This window comes from Thermobia domestica, chromosome 1, assembly GCF_964235325.1.
Source record: "Thermobia domestica chromosome 1, izTheDome1.hap1.1, whole genome shotgun sequence".
In the NCBI taxonomy this organism is placed as follows: Eukaryota; Metazoa; Arthropoda; class Insecta; order Zygentoma; family Lepismatidae; genus Thermobia; species Thermobia domestica.
In genome coordinates this window covers 394,201,395-394,216,910 of record NC_137454.1, presented here as the reverse complement: position 1 = coordinate 394,216,910, position 15,516 = coordinate 394,201,395, and the positions used below count along the sequence as shown (strand labels likewise).

At 37.0% G+C, this 15,516-nt stretch overlaps 1 protein-coding gene across 4 annotated transcripts in view; it reads right to left on the bottom strand.

Annotated features, from left to right (window-relative positions):
• Positions 1-15,516, bottom strand: part of LOC145665313 (nuclear factor NF-kappa-B p105 subunit-like) — a 133,746-nt gene that overhangs the window by 36,574 nt on the left and 81,656 nt on the right. For all 4 annotated transcript variants that reach the window (XM_081732614.1, XM_081732611.1, XM_081732619.1 and 1 more), the window contains 3 exons: positions 10,986-11,089; positions 6,536-6,624; positions 1,811-1,922 (listed from right to left, as the gene is read on the bottom strand). In XM_081732614.1, coding sequence (XP_081588740.1) covers positions 1,811-1,922; positions 6,536-6,624; positions 10,986-11,089 — 305 coding nt within the window. The remainder of the gene's footprint in view (positions 1-1,810; positions 1,923-6,535; positions 6,625-10,985; positions 11,090-15,516) is intronic.

The following is a 15,516-nucleotide window of genomic DNA, read 5'->3' as shown; positions in this document are numbered from 1 at the left end:
CCCCCACACACACACACACAAAAATTACGGCATTTCGATGTATTTTATAATAGTAAACATTATTGAAACGAAACAATATTTAGAATATTTCTTTGATTGCAATTATAACAATAATAACAAACTATAAAAAAAATCACAAAATAAACATTCATAAACTTATTAAAAAAAAAGTTGCTTTTGTAGTATAGTCTTTTTGAGTAATGAATGGGGAATTTAAGTCTGAATATAATACGAATAATATACGGGAGTGAAACGTGATAGCCCACAAATGTGTGTTCATCAAGATTTTAGAAACACACACTTTTAAGAACATTTTTCGTTTTTTGGTTTCAACCATTTTTTTTAAAAAAACAGCTGGTTTAAACCAGCCAACCCTGTTTGTGAGAATTAATGGCAATAGGAGAGGATTGTGAGTATTGCCTCCTTGAGCTCCATACAACACGATCAGTAAACCACTGTCCAAAACACATTTCCGTACTCGATTTCACAATGAAGAACTAAGTAAACAGATAATACGTGATTGATATTCCAAAGTTACACAACTGGATGTCTCAGTAAGAAGAAATCCACGGGATCTGTCGAGCGCGTAAGAGAAGCTTACACGCAAAGTGTCACCAAATGGACTGTAAAAGCAGGCAAAGAACTTGGTGTATCACAACGAACAGTATGTAAAGTGCAGCGGAAACCACCCTTCCCATATAATCTTGATGACCGGAAGAAATGGATCGAAGAGGATTTAGGAATTAGATTTCTGGGCTTTCGGCATCTATGGCCATGTTAGCCCGTCACTAGGATTAGGATTAGGAATTAGATTTCTGGGCTTTCGGCATCTATGGCCATATTAGCCCGTCACTAGGATTAGGATTAGGAATTAGATTTCTGGCCTTTCGGCATCTATGGCCATGTTAGCCCGTCACTAGGATTAAGATTAGGAAATAGATTTCTGGGCTTTCGGCATCTATGGCCATGTTAGCCCGTCACTAGGATTAAAATTAGGAAATAGATTTCTGGGCTTTCGGCATCTATGGCCATGTTAGCTCGTCACTTGGATTAGGATTAGGAATTAAGATTTCTGGGCTTTCGGCATCTATAACTATGTTAGCCCATTACGTATGAGGGATGACGTCCCTCGGCGATTACACTGTTCGGGGAATTGAAGAGGAAGAAAGGAGTGCGGTAGGAAGGAAGCGGCTTGGGACCTATATGTTAGGTACCATCTCGGCATTTGCCTAATGTGAATGAGGAAAACCCAGGAAAACCTCACTCAGGATGGCTCACCTGAAAAAGATTTTACACTTTTTCGACCGAGTGTCCTGGCCGGAAATCGAACCCGGGACCGCTCGCACTAAATGGATCGAAGAGGTTGTAATTAGATTAATCAGGATACGCTTCGAAGTGTATGAATCGAGCATATATAACATTTGTAGCTGTTGGTGTTTTCCTTTTCATGTTCCATGTTTCAATACTCTACGCCTTATACCTTCAGCACAACATGCGAGTGAAATCAAAGGGATCATTTGTGCTCACCCTGTGTTTTGTTGACATTTTTCCTGTCAACTTCGACAAGCATGTTATTGTTCGGGATTATTTCTTGAACTGTTACTTGTTCCATATTTACCTCTCTTCTGGTAGAAAGGAAAACGTTATCTTTATCATCTAAAGTGAAAACATTCATAAAGGTAAATACATTTTAAGTGTTAATACATAAAGGTGTGTTGAAATGCGTATCTTAACGTATTATAAACAGAACTTCAATACAAACAATGGGGAGTTACTTGAGAAAATCACAAGACATCTGCACTTAACATACCTGTCCCATGTTATTCTGAGAATTAATTATGAAGCTCAACTTGTCTTCCATACGTTTCATAAGGTCTTCAAGAAATTCCACTTCATCGTGAAGAATCGCACAGTGCAGCAGACTACAACGAAATTATAAAGGAATTACATGGCAATTTAATTAACAAATCTACTACCGAAAAAAAATAAATAAAAATAAATTAAAGACATCAAGTCCTAGTAAACATAATTAATCCTTTTAATTCTTTTTTTTAAGGTAAATTAGAGACTATTAGTCAAGCAGCTACAGCATCATCCCTATCTATTCTAGAATCATGGTTTGTACCTCATTCTCTTCAAAAAAGGACAGCCTTTTAAACGGTACCATTTACATATCTCCATCATGTATCTGAGGCGGGAAAATCGCGATTTTTTTTTTTTTTTTTTTTTTTTTTTTTTTTTTTTTTTTTTTACATTTTTGCCCCTCTGGACCTCCTGTTTTAGTGCAGAGATCTGAAAAATATTAAGGGGTGCAATGAATGTGTCTGCAAAATTTCAATCTTCTAGGTGTAAAAGTAAACCCGCCAAAAAATAATAAAAATAGGCATAACAAAAAATATTTTTAAAGTTATGAAGTCATCACATCCTATGTCCCGATGGAGAAAGGCGGGAAAGCATACGTAATGTGTTCTACAATGCCTCCAAGCTTGAGAAAACAAAATTCCGAAATTAGAAGCTATATTGGTACTTTTTAAATTGAATAATGAAGATTCTACCTTATCACCTAAAAATAGGTGACAGAATTTAAAAGGGTTAAGCTTCCGCGAGCTATAAATTACTGTAAAAGCGTTAGTTCTCCGAATGCTATTGTAATAACTGAATGAAAATTATTGCTAATTATTAAATCAGATCAAATTCATTTCTAGACAATGAAAATCCGAAGACAGCCGGAAATCGCCTTATCGTTAGGATGGTTAAAAAATGATTAAAAAGTTAGGATATGTAAAAAAAAAAAAAAAAAAAAAAAAAAAAAAAAAAAAAACTTCTGTCAAACATTAAAACTCACGGGAATGGAAACTCACTGACATTGTTCAACTATAGACACGGGAGTTTCCATTCCCGTGTGTTTTAATGTTTGACAGAAGATTTGGTTTTATACATATGCTAATTTTTTAACCATCCTTCATGTTTTTTATCCTTTTTGAAGTCTACCACAGGCTGATGAAGGAAGTAGCAGCTTCCGAAAGCGCTACCTGTTGCATGTAAAAGGAAATTCTGCTACATATTCTTTGTGGTGAGTAACAGTCTTTCCGCTTTTTCTCATTGAAAATAATCACCGCTCGCAATAGTGTGCTAGTATACTACCCAGTTTATTTACAGAACAACTATACATTTTCCTCTTGAAGTCGGTGATTACACTTCCCGACAACTTCTGCCTATCTTGTCTATGTTAACGAATACCTATGGCAGATAAATCACAATACCATCAAGCCTTTGGCGTGGGAGACCCGGGTTCGATTCCCGGCGGGAGCTCATGTGGTTCGGATTCCACGTTAATCAGTAGGTCCACGTCTCATATAGCCTCGCTGCTGAAAGGGACGCTAAACTAAAATCAACTCAACACAATACCATCAAACCAAACAGCCCATTCTTGGGGACTTGAGACGCTCCAACGCCATCTGTCAGCGACTAGTTGAACTACGTCCAGCCTGGCGACGAGCATGTGGTCATACGCTACGACGCCCTGTCACTAATCGGCGCATCCGGAGCTTTCTAAATCTAGTGGTCGTCACGTCTTTCATTCTTGACTCCCCAGTTTACCTCAACGACACTGGATGAAGGCCGAAAATTGGGAAGCACCGGCCAAGAATCGAACCCGGGACCACGTGGACGTGGGTCTACTAGAATACGGTGTCCCACAATACCATCACTGGCGGGTTAAAATTCTTAAGTGGAAAGTGTAAATATGCCATACCATTGTTTGGTAGCGTATGCTCGCAAAAAAATACATCAGAATATAATATTCTAACGCGCTCAGGAATTTTAAGAATCATTTTATACATTTGAAATTATTTTATTTATGCTCTTTTTAAGTAACAAAAGCATCGAGTAAATAAAGGGAATGACCATACCAGGGTAAAGCAGTTGAAAAACACCTTCCCATTGCCTTCCGGTCACATGTTAAATGATAGTACAGCACGTTATAAAATGGCGGGTTCACGAGGTATGTTTTGTATATTGTTTTGTTCAGACAGGGAAGGATGCCAATTTATGTTAATGATTTTGTTCATATGCCAAAACAGGACTTTTATTTTTTAATTACTGTCTTCCATTCCGTGCTTAATTAAATTTTATCTAGGTTAGGCTTTTTATTTATTTTATTTTTATTTTTTAGAAAAATAATAATTTCTCAAAAAACAAGTCTTTCTACTTTATTGTTGGTTTTAAATAAATTTCCTGAGCCCACAGTATTATGCTGTGATTGTTTTAAGTGTTTTGAGAGACTTTAAAAATCGGATATTCTGGTTTAGCACCTCTGAGATTCCTTGACCCGTCCCTTTAAATTTATTTTCGTCATACCTACATAACTTTTCAAGCAACGGTCATTTTACCACGTAAACTCTCGAATTTTCATTGAGATCTGTACAATAGCTCTTAAAGTGGATAATATTCTTATCCAAAGTTATGAGGGATTTCAATGCTGTACGCTATCTGCATGAGTAAAAATTGTATTCAATGTGGTTGTCAAACTGGATAATATTGGTAATGTTACCCATTTTCTGCAGGGTGTCTACTAAAATTCCAAAATGAAATTTCGTGACTTTTTCGTGACCTTTTCTTCACCAAATCATAAAATTTCCTAATATTTTCAAGAGCAAATTTGGGTGCAAATTAGGCCGAATTTTCATCCATGCGATAGAATCGTACTTTGCTTGCGATTTGGTAGCGTCTAAAGCCGACCACAGACATTTCTGGTGGTGAATTTTGACGTTTTATAGAACGAAATTTTCCAATCTGTACTTACATTTGTACAGTTTAAAGAAAGGAAAAAAATCGTGACCTAAAAGCTAAATTTCGTTACTTTCATGACCGTTTTCTGATTTCGTGACTTTTTCGTGACATTCGTGAGTTTCGTGACCGATAGACACCCTGTTCTGTCTGTAATCTCGGTTTCAGGTCTGCCGAAACACCGATTCATTTCAACCTGATTCTGCCAACTTAGCAAAGTGAAAACAAAATATTCATTCTGACTACATAGCTTCAATAAGTAATCAATCTCTATCTTTAAATCAGATCCTATGAAGAAAGCCTAACAGCACCAACATGAAAGTACTTCCATATTTCGGCTTTGGTCACTAACCAATGTACGAATCTATAATGGTATATTGTGCACTTGCAGTAGGCTTATGGTAAACGCTGGAAACAAGCTTATTATTATGACTTCTAATGTTAAAGTATTAAATAAGTAAGCTTACTCTCCTTTTTATTATAACTTCTAATGTTAAAGTATTAAATAAGTAAGCTTACTCTCCTTTTTATTATAACTTCTAATGTTAAAGTATTAAATAAGTAACCTTACTCTCCTTTTTATTATAACTTCTAATGTTAAAGTATTAAATAAGTAAGCTTACTCTCCTTTTTATTATAACTTCTAATGTTAAAGTATTAAATAAGGAAGCTTACTCTCCTTTTTATTTCCACGATAAACTTTAAGTTAGGATGGGTTTCATTTACTTTATTGGTTACCAAATTCAATTGTAAAATTTTCTTGGTACAGAAACAGTACGTCATCAACATATCTACATCAACTCATCGCGTATATTTTTTTTTCTCTCTCTCTGGGGATCTTATTTTTGAAGAACAAAGCTAGCTAAGAACGTGGATAAAGTGTTGCCCAGGGCTAATCCGTCCACTTGGTGAAATGGATTATTTTCGCACGAGAAAATGTTGTGTGTTAAACAGAATTCAAGTAACACTCAGTATTTCATTCACTTTAGCAATGTTTAGCTGCTTCTTCTGCACGATGAAAGTTACGAACTGTTCAAGTCAGATAGAAGCATACAGAACTACTACGTCAATTGAAGCCATTTTGACATGGTAGCGTTTACTAGATTACAAATCTGTTTTGCATTCCAATGTAATAACAAAGATAAATACGTAAGAATCTCAATAAATATCAATATCAATAAATCTCTCTCTCTCTCTCTCGTGGCAGCGTAAGTTGCTTAATGTGAGTTTATTTATTTATTCTTTAAGCTAATGGAGGATATTTTCCAAAATGATGGTGAACAAACGCAATAATTTGTTGTTTTAGCTTTTTGATATTTTGTATCTTCTCAGCGAACACAAAACTGATCATAATTTCACAACGAAATTGATACAAGAAATATGAACTCTGGTAAACAGTAAAAGAGGAAGAAGTTTCAATTTCGTCCGGTAGATGTCACCCGCTGGAGGATGTATTCTGCCATCTAACGGAGAGAAATGTAACTTCTATTACTACTGTTTCAGTAGTATGAAAATGGAATAGTTAAAAGTCGCCGTTACCCGTAAATATGTTAATAGATTGATTCCATTAACAAAATCCGCCGAATGATCTCTATCCGTGGAGTAACGGACAGACGTACTTACATTACGATATTATAAATTCCATTTACGTGGTCCTAATAATTACTCTAATCTCTTTCTGAGAACATGTAGTACAACAAAATGGTTGAACAAGAAAAAGGGAAACACAACATGAAATCTAACTTACTTATTTCCTTCATAATCTTCTCTCTCGTAGAGCTTTTGAATAGATGCGATTTCCTCCTGGGCTTGCTGAAGCAACCTCATGGAATCCATCTACAAAAGCAAAGCTCTTACATTAACTTTCTCGTGTATTGTGCAAACTCTTACATTTAATTTTCAACAAGCAGTGCTAATAAAACACAAGAATTTTAAGAAAAATGGATAAAAAAAAAATTGCGCTCTTAGCCAATAATTAATTTTACACTGCGTAGAAAAGAATTTTAGGAATGATCCAAAAAATGCATCAAAACTAAAAATGAAATGAAATATTTCAGTTTTACGTCCCACGAATATGCCGGCTAAGCTAATCATGAGAAATAAATGAAATGGTGGAATGAAGAAACTGGGAGAAAAGGCGAGAACCTCGAGAAAACCCACGCACACTGTATTTGTCCACCATAAAGTTCACTTAGGGCGAGCTGGGATCGAACCAGGGACCCCATACAACAGAGGTGTACGCATGGATCAAAAGATTACGATCTTGGCCAATAGTTTTTGGATCAGGGGCCACAGAATTTTTGAACGGGCCCTAAATCAAGTTTTCGTATTTTCTACAGAATAAGCACATCATACTGAGTTAAGTGATAGTTTGGGTTTGGCTACACTATATGTAGTTCTCCAGATACAAGGCGTACAAGAAAAATTTTTGATTGAAATATATTTGATTTTTTGATCCAAAAAGTTACTTCATTCTAATTCGTATGACCTAGGATAACCTGAAATACCAGTACGTTTGACATCACACCGAAACCTTAACATGCAAACTTTTAGCCACATTCGGCTCTTGAAAAACAAAAATCTCTGAGGTTCTCCTTATTTGTAAGATTCGCCGAGAGTTCTTCAGAAAAAGTCCTGGAACATTACAAGGGTCTCGCACTTTATCATCATACAAATTATTTGATCACAATTTATCATACTCGTCTTTACCTTGTAAGTTATGATCATGAACATTGAACAATTTTTTTATTTCATTAATGAGAAATTATAGGAACTGCGCATTGCCTAATACAGGGTGTATGAAAAAGAACCTTACAACTTTGAAAACTCATATTCATTTATTCATTCATCTTACAGATATCGTTTCGGTGTCATTTTCTAGTTTTGATTCACGGAGTACACTAGTTCAGGAACAACTACCGCAAGCGCTAGCAGCAATTATAGCGAAGATTTCTGCCTTTACTGGCCCTGATCGTGCTAGCTTATAATGATTTTTTATTTCCAACAAAATCTGGAAGCATTCATTTTTATTTTCTGCAACTTTGTTATAGCAGTGAAGCTTATAACTGCATTTTAGTTATCAATTTTCATTTATCTTTCTTTTCTGTTACAATGGTTTCATTGTTGTTTCTCAAGCTTTACCGTGAGAACCACCTTTGTAACACGTTCTCATCTAAAATGCTGCTATGTCATGAGAACGTCACAGCCAATGAGACGTTCTGTAGCAGACAAAACGTTTGCTTGCGTACGAAATCTATGGGCGGAGCTTAGTGATGTGAGCAGCAAGAGGGGGAGAACTGGCATTCATTGTACTGCTCTTAACTGTTCTTGTGATCAAGTAAATACTGAAATTGAACAAAAATTATAAGCTGTTACAGTCATTTTTATCCTTATTTGTACCTATTGATCGTAAGAATGAAGTTGTAAGAAAAAAAAAAATTAAGAGGAAATACAATTAACTAGATCAATGTCATTTTCTTCATGCGTATCTTTAAATTTCATAAATTGTCCGTAGTTCGTCAGTCTAAGTTTCATCAATGTCCATCTTAATATAATCTTTGATATAGTAGTTGTTGTAATTATGGTGTGATTGGAGCAAACCTTCGTTTTGTTTGAATAACTTCGCAACTCGCAGAGAAACAACATTTATGTATGAATAGTTCTTGCTTGTTATAAGGTTGAATTTTGACGGAGCTATAAGGGTGAATTTAGACGGAGCTATAAGGTTGAATTTTGACGGAGCTATAAGGTTGAATTTTGACGGAGCTATAAGGTTGAATTTTGATGGAGCTATAAGGTTGAATTTTGACGGAGCTAAAAGGTTGAATTTTGACGGAGCTATAAGGTTGAACTTTGACGGAGCTATTTGTCCATGGGTGTTGAGTGGATTCCAGGTTCGATCCTCGGGATTACCAATCGCGTTAATTTCTCTTGCCACTACAAGAACTATTATAAGCTGTGTGTTTTGGTTTGAAGAATCCAAGTCTGCGACAACTGTACAATGCAATTTTCGTGCAAAGTACGGTAAAAATTCTCCTAGTAGACCTACTATTTATCAGTAGCATAAGTGTTTTATTGAAACTGGATGTTCGGTAAGAAAGAATAAATCTTCAGATCGCCCCCGTACGTCTGAAGACGTTGTACAGCAAGTGAGACAAAGCTTTGTGAACAGTCCTACAAAATCAACTCGGCGCACTTCTCGATAGCTGGGCGTCCCACATATGACAGTTTGGCGTGTATTGAGAAAACGGTTGCATCTCAAACCATACAAATTACAAATGATGCAAGAATAAAAAGACAGTGATAGAATTGCTCGTTAGAGGTTTCGCAAGAAATTACAGAGCTAAAGTGGAGGTAAAATTAGCTCAACAATTATCCGCAATTTTTTTTTTCCTCCACAGAAATTTGCATATGGTTTATATTAAAGCGACTAGGAGCGTTCAATAAGTTATCTACCTAGACAGGAAGGAATGCAGACAGGCTTACCTAGTCATCACTGTTTTTCGATGTACTTCCCATGGAGATCTATGCACCGTCGTCACTTTGTGAGCGCGAACGAATTCCGGAGGAAAAATATAATCTTTGTTCTGGGAAACAGCCTGTTAGACCTCGTTGTTCCAAGAAAAACGTTGTTCCCGAAGCTGACGGTGCTGCATCCCAGTTCAGCAGTCGCTCGTTGATCTCTTTTGCTCCCTTCCCTTCTTTAGTGAGAAACTTGATGACCGAGCGATGTTCCAACTTCTGCAAATCCATTGTTCGCGACGTCACACAAACATTCGCTACGCGGCGTTATCACAAATACGCTCCTCACAGTCACTGCATTGCTCCGACTGACATCAAATTGAGCAGCGAGGTTCCGCACAGTGGCCTTAGCGTGCGTGCAAGCGTCATTACGTCCCGCCCCTCTCTTCCTGTCTAGGTAGATGTGGAAATCTACAAGAATTTCTCATGGAATAAAGAAAAATTCCAGTTGATTTGGAATTCTACAAACGTTACGCGAAACTTCCACTGGCAGAATCAATATTTCTTCTTCACTTTTAGACAACCTGTCGAGTGACAGAACGTCACTTCCTTTTTATTCACAGCTTTCAACACTGGTGAAATAATCAAACAGGTAATGATTTTATTAATAATAGGCATAAAGCCCATTGATAAGTGGTGTAATAGCGGCAAGCACGCGTGCCTATGGTTCACGGGGCCTCGGATTCGATTCCCGATAGGAGATTCTTACTGGTTTGGATTTCAACTTACAAATTGTAGATTCGTATCTCATATAGCCTCATCACTCAAACGAATGATAAACTTCAATCCAAATTCACTATCTTTACTCTTCCATTTATTTTTGTGCTATCAATTTATACTTACCACAACCTTTCCTTTATGGTGTTCCCAGCTAGGTAACAAAGTAATGAATTTGTAATTGCAATATACATGGTGTTACATAAATGTGTTGCAACATTATGGGAACAGATTCTTTACATCAAAATAAGAACAGAAGTCCATATGAAACTGTGCTCAAAAGTGGACAGTTTCGGAGTTATACGGTACCGAAAATGTAAAATAAGTGAACTTTAGAAGTTCATAGCTCCACTACTATGGGACCTATCGTAGTCGGGTCAAGACATCACTGAGGAACTGGTATATAAACTATCCAAATATCCATGGTTAAGAATGCTCCAGTACTTGCACACCAATTTTTAGAGAGATAGGTGGAGAGTGATCAAGTATTCCCAAACAGCCTCTCTAAAAATGATTGTGCAAGTACCAAAGGTTCTGAAAGATGGATATTTGGATAATTCACATATTAGTCCCTCATTGTCTTGACACAACTATGATCGGTCCTATAGTAGTGGAACTATGGACCTTTAAAGTTTATTTTTTCTTCTTCACGTTTTCGGCACCTATAACTCCAAAACTATCCAGTTTTGAGCACAGATCCATATAAACTTTTGTTCTTATTTTAATGCGAGGAATCTCTTCCCAAAATTTTATAATATATTTATGTAACACCTTGCACTTGTACGTGATACTTTAACAAATCGTTTCAGCACACTGAATGCGAAAGGAACTTTTATTACAGACAGCTTCTTCACACATCAATATCAACATTTGACTTGTATTTTATTTGTATATACTCCATCATTTATTACTATTTTCATCTATGTTAGTTAACGTTTGGACGTACAACTATAACTCACCGGTTTAGACTGATGGCTTTGACTGGACACGCTATCTTTCCTACCAAAGTCATCTACGCTCTTCATAGAACTGGACGACGTACTGCTGAATGCACAGTGATACTCTGTTGAATACATGAAAAGAAGAAAACATTACGTTACTTCAAGCCATTCAAAGCTCGTGAAATTCGTAACACTATCATAAGCTGTACGTAGTTAGGTATTTCACACAGTATTGACCTTTCTGTATATTTACAGTGGTGATGATGATCAATTTTAACTTCCTATCTACATATTTCTTGCATATTACTTTAATGTCATTCCTCAGGATGTTTAATTAGCTAAATCGCGAAGACGTTGACTGTTCAAATTATAGCGCTTCAGTAGAAAGAACGAAATTGTAAAATCATTGTATTCCAGTATTTCAACTAGTACATCACTCTCTGGATGTGATATGTCTATTTTCTATCTATTATATATTAACTAAAAGTGCATTTATTTTATTTTTAATTTTAGCCCTTATTCAATGTACTCACGACTAATCTTTATATTTAAAGGCCTTTCCTAGATCCATAGCCTAAGGACGCGCCATGTTATGGTGAGAGGAATCCACGTTAAAAATATAACACATGGGATAACCCGACACATAAGTACTTTTTGCCCAAATGTATCAACTCCTACGTATTTGCCCAATTAATTTAAGTCTTCTTCTCCGCATGTTGTATAATAAGATGATCAGAACGTGTTTTCTAGTAGTTTTCGACGTACGTTTCATCGTCCACCCAAACGCATTTCCAGTGGTTCATCACAAGTTGGTCACACAGCTCGAGCGCATTAGAGTTTGATTGCGTTTCTGATTAGACGACTGTTTGGCTATTTTTAGCTTTTCGTAGAGATGTAAACTGTTTTCGGCTTTGATTCACTGCGCCATTCCGAATGTAGATTGAACTTTCCTCTTACAAGGAAATGGTCCCAACCTGACACGTCCGAATTGGACGAAATGTCGTATAGATACTAATTTGAGGTCGGTGAATAACGTGGGAATAGTCATTCTATTCGCTTTTTCGTACTTTACGAGATATACAGGGTGATGCAAAACAGAATGCCACATAAGACAACTATGTAAGAAGCAAGTGCTGAAGATCTACGCTTTACCCTATTGCAAGTCATAATAGCACACAAAGGAAAGAAACTACAGTTGAAATATATTGCAAGGAAGTTAAAACGACACATACCCTATCGATGGTATTGTGGATTGCAAATGAAGTGAGTTGGACAAAGAGCCATGGAACAGTACGTGCAGGTAAGAAATGCTGCTGCCTTACAATCGTCTGTTGCACATATATGATCGTCAACTTGAAATAGAGTTTGAAGAATATTTCGAAAACTACTGTTAAGTTCTTTTGTTATATATATATATATACCTAGACTTGCGCCACACATACACTAACATGTCTTGTAGTGCACCACGGAATGTAATTTCATTATAAAGACTCTATCATGCAACTTTTCTGCGTTATTTTCAAGTATAATCTTGTGTCGAAAGCATTCTTCAATTCTCCGAATGACAAATTTATACTACCAGAAAAAGTAAACGTTAAGTGGCTGCACAAATCTCGTAGTCTTCGGAGGAATTATTTGTGTTTGAAGCGCCTTGTATAACATTTGTTGTATTTGGGGGTCGTTAAAAATATTATGATCAGTCTGTCCACTCCAGGAATCTAATAGCAGTAACGTATCATCCGTAACATCAGGAATGAACACGCTCATCAGTCATCTTTTCACATGTAGTTTCGTGAGTTTTCCCGATTTGCTAGCATCAACGACAAGGTTAAATGGAAGGTGTCTGTCTAGAGTTTGTTTAATTTTACATCCAAACTCTCCTTTCGGTTCTTAGAAACATATGTAAACTCGTGTCCCTAATGGAACCCAGTTTCCGTTCTAATGTTGACCTTCCAAGATGCTACTGCAATTGGTAAACGGTGCGATTTCACGGACGTGTGTCCTCAAAGACTCGTATTTCTTTCCAGGATCTCAACATCGAACACTGTTTCTCCTTTCATTTTCATGTGGAACCCGCTTTACTCAACGGGAGATTTTCCTGCGACGCCACTGCGTTCCTCATTATCGCCATGAGATTCCGTATATTCATTTTGGTATCCACGTGTGGGCTTTCATCGTTCTATACCAGTGTATTACAGAATGCTTTTATGTTATTTTACTTTTGCATCACCCTGTATATCTAGCAAAGTATTAAAAAGCGAATAGGACGACTATTCTCACGTTATTCACCAACCTCAAATTAGTATCTATACGAAATTTCGTCCAATTCGGAATTGTCAAGTTGGGACCATTTCCTTGTTAGCCAAATCGCAAACATATATTAATCGATAATATTCTATTTATTACCTTCTTCCCTTTTTGGTTAAAATTTGGGTTACCTGTACCTTCTCTCGGATTGTCTTGGTCAAATTGTTTGGTCAAAGTGTTAAAATTATAATACCCTCCGAACTTCTATATTATAAATTTCACATCTGCACGATGAACCTCCTCAAAGCTCCGCCTATGCATACCAGTAGCAAAGACTCAACAGATACAGCTGTAAAAGGCAAAAGAATCCCACGTCTTTCGCTTTCGCAGTTTGGCGCGTGAGCACGATCTCTAAAAAATGTTTGCAACTACATTCCGATACACTCTTTATATCATCATCACCATATATATTACTTCTAAGCTGAATATGAACAATAAACACATTGTCGCTGTAGTGGTTGAATTATTTGCTCTCAATCGCGATCGTTCTTTCAGTATACGAGGTATGTTCAAAAAATATTGAACATAATTTTTTCCCGCGTAAACAATGAAGTGCAGGACACTAAAGCGTCAGTTGCCGGCAGTCGGCCAACGAGCGAAGACGTGCAGTAAGTGGTCGGCGGATTTCAGTTTGAGCTCCTCCGTGGCTAAGCGGTTAGCGTACACGTCTTTGGCATGGGAGACCCGGGTTCGATTCCCGGCGGGAGCTCATGTGGTTCTGATTCCACGTTAATCAGTAGATCCACATCTCATATAGCTTCGCTGCTGAAAGGGACGCTAAACTAAAAATCAACTCAACTCGAATTTCAGTTTTTTGTAAAATGACAGAAAAACTTAAGCAGCGCTATTGCATCAAATTTTGACAAAAACTTGGCGATACCTAAGCAGAAACCATTCAATTGTATCGGTACATTCAATTTTGAACGAGAATTTGGGCATGAGGAGAGTGTACGCAAAATTTGATTCAGGTTTTCATCACCAAACACAACATTCCTGTGTGTCGTCAGGCTCCTTATTTACCCGACATGGCTTCGTGTGACTTTTGGTTCTTTCTCAAGCTGAGAATGCCACTAAAAGGCACCCCACTTCTTGAGTCAAGAGAAGGCATCATGCGGAATACGACAGAACAGTTGCTCACCATTCCAAAACCTGCTTTCCAGAAGTGTTTCCAACAATGGTGGGAGCGCTGGGAGAAGTGTATGCATTACCAAGGAAACTACTTTGAAGGAGATTTCCAAATCAATAAATGTATCTGGCCAATCAAACGTTCGATAATTTTTGAACATACCTCGTAAATCCATTGCTATAGTAAGACTAGATTACTTGCACTAGAAAAGTAATTCGAATACGTGTACCGTGTTATTAATAAATATTTGAATTATTTTCGTTTCAACAATTTACAGACTGTTTCAGATAAAACACGAAAATTTGTAAAAAAATTAACTATCCTTAAACATCTTTTCTATTGTACCAGGCAGTACAGAACGATTTTGAATTGAATAAACAATACCTAATATTTAGAAAGATCAATAACCTTACCTAGAAACTGTAGCACCGAAGAAAGTATATTTCCGCAGCAACAGTATATTTCCGATCCAGGACCGACTTCCTTTGGAGGGGGGGGAGTTGTTATACTGCTACTTAGGGCTACTTTTAAGAGCTTCAAACTCTGGGATGGTTTTTATTTATATATATAAAATATGAAAGTTTTCTCTTCTGGGGTGGGCAATTGCCCAGATCCCCCCCCCCCACTTTTTGGATCCGCCACTGTCCGCAACTTCGATGTTCATCTCACACCACTACCATCAACGTAAAGAACAGTGAACTACGCTACTTACAAACTATAATGTGAGAAATTTTTTCGTTGGAAATTTTAATTTTGTTGGTTGGTTTGCATACGCTTCTTTCTTCTTATTCTATTTGTTTGTAAGACAAACTTAACGATATAATTCACCTAAGCACACGCAATCGAAAAGAAAAAAAAAAAAAGTTTTCTTGTGAATACGAGACGTATCCATAAAGTAGCTTTCCCACGCGTCCTATAGCTAGGAAACCGTATGTTGCGCGAAGCGACTACGTGCACGTGAGAGAATAAGGTCCTAGATGGCGCTAGTGCTCTCAGTAGCGTCGTGGCAGTGGTTGAAAATACACGTTTCCATTCCAGCTCCCGCCGCATGTGAAGTATAAGCAGTGATAGAAGTTTTTGAATGCACGGGCATAGCGCCAATTGAAATCCATCGTC